The 4,311-nt window shown below is 41.7% G+C and overlaps 1 protein-coding gene across 1 annotated transcript; it reads right to left on the bottom strand.

Annotated features, from left to right (window-relative positions):
* Positions 1-1,878: 1,878 nt before the first annotated feature.
* Positions 1,879-4,058, bottom strand: isy1 (ISY1 splicing factor homolog). Its single transcript, XM_016249307.1, has 8 exons — positions 3,956-4,058; positions 3,642-3,664; positions 3,499-3,550; positions 3,348-3,413; positions 3,233-3,275; positions 3,034-3,146; positions 2,312-2,429; positions 1,879-2,042 (listed from the first exon to the last, which is right to left on the bottom strand). Exons 1-8 carry the CDS (start codon positions 3,956-3,958, stop codon positions 1,894-1,896), a joined length of 567 nt encoding a protein of 188 aa, XP_016104793.1. The 5' UTR covers positions 3,959-4,058; the 3' UTR covers positions 1,879-1,893.
* Between the last annotated feature and the right edge of the window lie 253 nt (positions 4,059-4,311).

Genomic DNA, 4,311 nt, shown 5'->3' on the forward strand with positions numbered 1-4,311 from the left:
TGGCTAGATTACTCTTTTGTCTCGTGCAGCGCACTGCCTGCGTCTGAGTAACAAACTAAAAAGTGCATGTGATATTAACAGACGAACTACGCTCATATTTATAATTCCAAACAATCAGTAATCGACAGGTGCTTGGAAACGCTGTGTTGTACTGATTTATTGAGGAGTTGGCTGCGGTGCTTCTCTGCCGCTCACTGCACAGAACAGACGCCGAGAGAGGCGACACTTCTCCGGGAAAGTCAGACCTCGCACTCGCGGGACAGCACTGGAGAAATCCTCCAACTGAACCATAGCTAAGATTTATCCAAGAAAGCCGCTAGGTTTGTAAGTATGAGTATTCTATGGAAAAAAGCAGCTAAAAGGGTCTGAAAGTTGCTAAATCTAGTGCTAAAGTCGCGCTCGTGTGTGTGAGACGCGGGAGCTGATGGCAGCGGGCGCTGGATATTTGTGGTGGTCAATGTGGATATTGTGGATGAGTTCTTCTGTGTCATCACGTTCTGTTAGTTCTACAGCTTCAGTTTCTGAACTTTCACGCTTAGTAACACATACAGCTGTTCCCTCGCCACAGTGCAACAGTGTAAAGGGACCCCTTTCAAACAGTGTCGCGTTCCCAACGCTGTTTAAGAGACATACACCGGTATTGCGGTATTTTAAAAATTCATATCATAAAAATAAACACCGGTATTCGGTATGAACCGGTATACCGCCCAGCACTAAGAGTTCGGCACAAATGCGATTCATTCACTTGGTGAGCATAACCGTTTTTACAGCTCTGTGACAACCCGTCAAAAGGCTTATATAAACACCACAGAATAAGCCTTAAAAGTTCTCAGAGGTGCAACAGCACGTTCATATATACTGTATGTTTTCCATGCAGAGTGCAAATGGTTGTGCATTTATTTGTGTTTTTAACTGGATGGGAGCGAAATGAAACCGTCTGAACCCGAAGCTGTGTGTGTTGTCTGTCTCCCCTCTCCCCCCACTTCGCTGCGCACCACGCCCACATTTTTAGCATTTTTTAAAACTGTGGTGAGAACTAACCAGTGCTGAAACGGGGGGTTTCATGACCCTTTAAGGTCACCAAACTCTGGACTTTTAGTAGGACTTTCTTCAGACAAGCATTTGCATAATGAATCTCAATCTCACCCTTGTTCCCAGTTAGATCAGATAAAAATCACAAACATATTTTTTGCTTGAAACGTTATGAACAGCAGCTACGCTAATTATTTTCTATCTGCCTTTCTGTTACTACTCCGGGATGCCCATCTCGAGGTATCTAGAGATTACACCAGCTCCAGCGTGGATCCAGCCTCATAGAAAGACTTCAGATGAGCCCACACCTGTGAAGAGATGATGCTGACCCCTGCGAGGACCCCCAGATGACCCTAACTTGAATCAACATGCACAGCTGCCAAAATTTCTCTATATTGTAATCTTTATGATCGCACTTGTAATAATCGCTTTAATGAACTTCTGCCTGAAATTAACTCATGTTAGCTAGCTGTATGATTCTATTATCTTGAACTGTTCATTTGTGAAATTAACATTATTTGGACACATTCCCTTCTGCTTTGTAATGCAGACACATGCATTTTCTGTAAAGCTGCTTTTAAACTATGTGTATTGTGAAAAGCGCTATACACATTCAAATTGAATTAAGTGAATTAAAACTTGACATTGCTGTATTGAAGTATTGTTGGCTTGTATGCTAAAATTACTTTGGAGAAAATTGTCTGCTAAATAAAGAAATGTATACCAGTTTCCATTTTTGGCTGAACTTCTTCTATAGAAATGAGAAAACAAAAGCTTCCAGCTTCTAATATCAGCCTAATCAGGTATAAAAAAAAAAAACATCAGTGTTGGTCAACACAGTCACTGATAAACTATGTATTTCTAGCGTTTAGCTGAACTTGCCCCACCTTGTTTCTCATATTCCTGTTCCAATGGTACTAAAGCGCCGTCGTCCTCGTCTCTATAACCATAATAGTCAGCGTCTATGTCCTTCATCAGCTCCGCTCGTGTTTTTCTGGGTGGTGCTACAGCTGCAATGGAAACTCAAACAGATAAATGTCAGGCAGATGTTCACATATTCAGATGATCATCACGTTATACAGGATGCCTAAAATGCACATTTCTGGTCAAAGGAACTGGGCGTCAAAACATGCTGACAGCAATAGTTCACAGCAAGTCACAATGTTTTTATTAAACCAGAGATATCATTAACCTCTCAGCTACAACATATCATCACACAGAGTTCTAATATTAATAGAAACCAGCAGATCTCAAGCAGTTATTATGTGACTGAACGTACGCTCTTTTTCGAACAGCTCTCGGACTCCTGGTAAGTCTTTTGCCGCACCGAAATACTTGTATCCTCTGTTTCCTGGCACCTCTTTACCCTCATGGTCCAACATCTTCGGCCCCACTCTCTATTAAACGCAAACACATACGCTCAAGCCGTGCTGACAAATATGAAACACTGCCATAAAGCAAATACAGCGCAGTTTAAACCTCTGAGACCACATGAACAACCTGGGAATTACACACGGAAATCGACCAAATATTGTATGATTTTGAAGAATTCAAACCAGTATCATTACATAAAACAGAGACGAGGTATTTCGGATACATTTCAATATTTTAAAGCCACTAAATGTAAGTGCGTGGCATTGCTCGGGTGATCTCAGGTCGTGTTTGCGTCCGCTCCATTAACGCAAAAAGACAAACCAAACGCTGAAACATTCTCGTGTTCATGTTTGAGATCAGTTTATGCCGCCGATCGAATCTTTTATTAAACTGGAAACATGCGAAACCGAACTATTTTCACTGGTTGTCTCAGAGCACTGTAGATGCTAGGAAAACAAAACAACAAATTCCTTGCGTGTTTGCACACACTTTGTGACCAAAGCACATTCTGATAAAAAATAGCATACAGCTGTAATTGATTTGATTTAATACAGCAACCATATGCATGAAATGTAATATGATTTGAGATGAAACGGACAAAAAATGCAATAAAAATCATATTCTTACCCTATAGTCAGGGCCTCCCAGTTCCTTGATGCGGACTTCCCAGTGTCCTTTCTCTCGGAGCAGCTTGTTGATCTCATCATTCAAATCACGGATCTTAAACTCCCCCAAACCGGCTGAGGAACACAGGCAGGGGTCTAGTCAGTAAACGCCACGTGTACAAGTAATGTCTGCTTTTTTTTTTCCTTTCACAGAGTCTCACCGTTTTGAATCTGCGCGACTTTCTTTGAAATCTCACTGATAATCTAGACGTGCAAGACAAACACCGAGTTAATATGCATATGCAGCTTTATAGCATTTAACCAGAATCCTCTGACCTGTCTCCTCCACTTCTCTGCTTTAGGCAACTCGTTGCACTCTGAAGCTAGAAAGGGTCTTCTTTCCTGTGAACGTGGCACATGATCAGGTCAACACAAGCCATAGAGATGCTCTCAGCACATCAGGGTTCAGATGAAGAAGGGCACTCACTTTAATCCTTCCCTCTTCAAGCTGGGCTTGACGAAACCGGGCCAAGGCCGTCCTGCAGAACAAAGGGGAAGCATTGCTAGCAGACTCTGCAGAGGACACGAGAGAAAGTTCTGACAGGAATATAAGAGGAATATAACACTCACATGGCCTTTTCTGCGTTCCGAGCCTGGAAATACAAACAGCAATAGTTCATTAAAGCAGGTGCTCACATGTAGCGTTACAGTATAACATATATATATATATATACTCGAGAAACCTTATAAGCATCTGATCAGAGGACCTGCGTAATGTTTATTATTACATCTGGTTACTAATGTTTATCAGCGGTTTCGCGTCTTATTACAGAAGATACAGTCGTTTCCGGATAATGTACGCGATGTAGTTACTTTTATAAATGTGCACTAACACGAGTATGAGCACTTAAAACCCATTAGCTAAAGAAGAATATGTATTTTACCATGTTTGTAGTTCAGACGTTCAACCTGGACCTGCGTGAGCGCAACGCTGACCGACGCATGAAGATGACGTGTGGACGACTTCCGGCGCGCCAAGCGATGACAGAGCACGCAAAACAAATCGCAGGGTGGGTTTATTTATATATTTATTTATTTATGTGGCGTATTCATGGTGCTAACTAGTACTACTTTGAAATGATCACGAGGTCACGAGTAAACGCAAAAAAAAAAATGTTTTCAAAAGGCGTCTTATCTACCATCTACTGGTGAGAGATAAAGCTGCAGTTCCAGAGATTGGCCTTCGTTTGAGTTTTCTCTTTAGTTAAGATCAGTAGGCCTTCTTTAGCTCATTAATATT

Source organism: Sinocyclocheilus grahami, unplaced genomic scaffold, assembly GCF_001515645.1.
Source record: "Sinocyclocheilus grahami isolate Dianchi unplaced genomic scaffold, SAMN03320097.WGS_v1.1 scaffold921.1, whole genome shotgun sequence".
In the NCBI taxonomy this organism is placed as follows: Eukaryota; Metazoa; Chordata; class Actinopteri; order Cypriniformes; family Cyprinidae; genus Sinocyclocheilus; species Sinocyclocheilus grahami.

What these genes read in the sequence shown, in the direction of transcription:
- isy1 (XM_016249307.1), bottom strand. An exon ending in AGTCGCGCAGATTCAAAACG is followed by an intron (nt 3,147 to 3,232) that starts GTGAGACTCTGT and finishes TGTGTTCCTCAG; the next exon opens with CCGGTTTGGGGGAGTTTAAG. An exon ending in TGGGAGGCCCTGACTATAGG is followed by an intron (nt 2,430 to 3,033) that starts GTAAGAATATGA and finishes TGCGTTTAATAG; the next exon opens with AGAGTGGGGCCGAAGATGTT.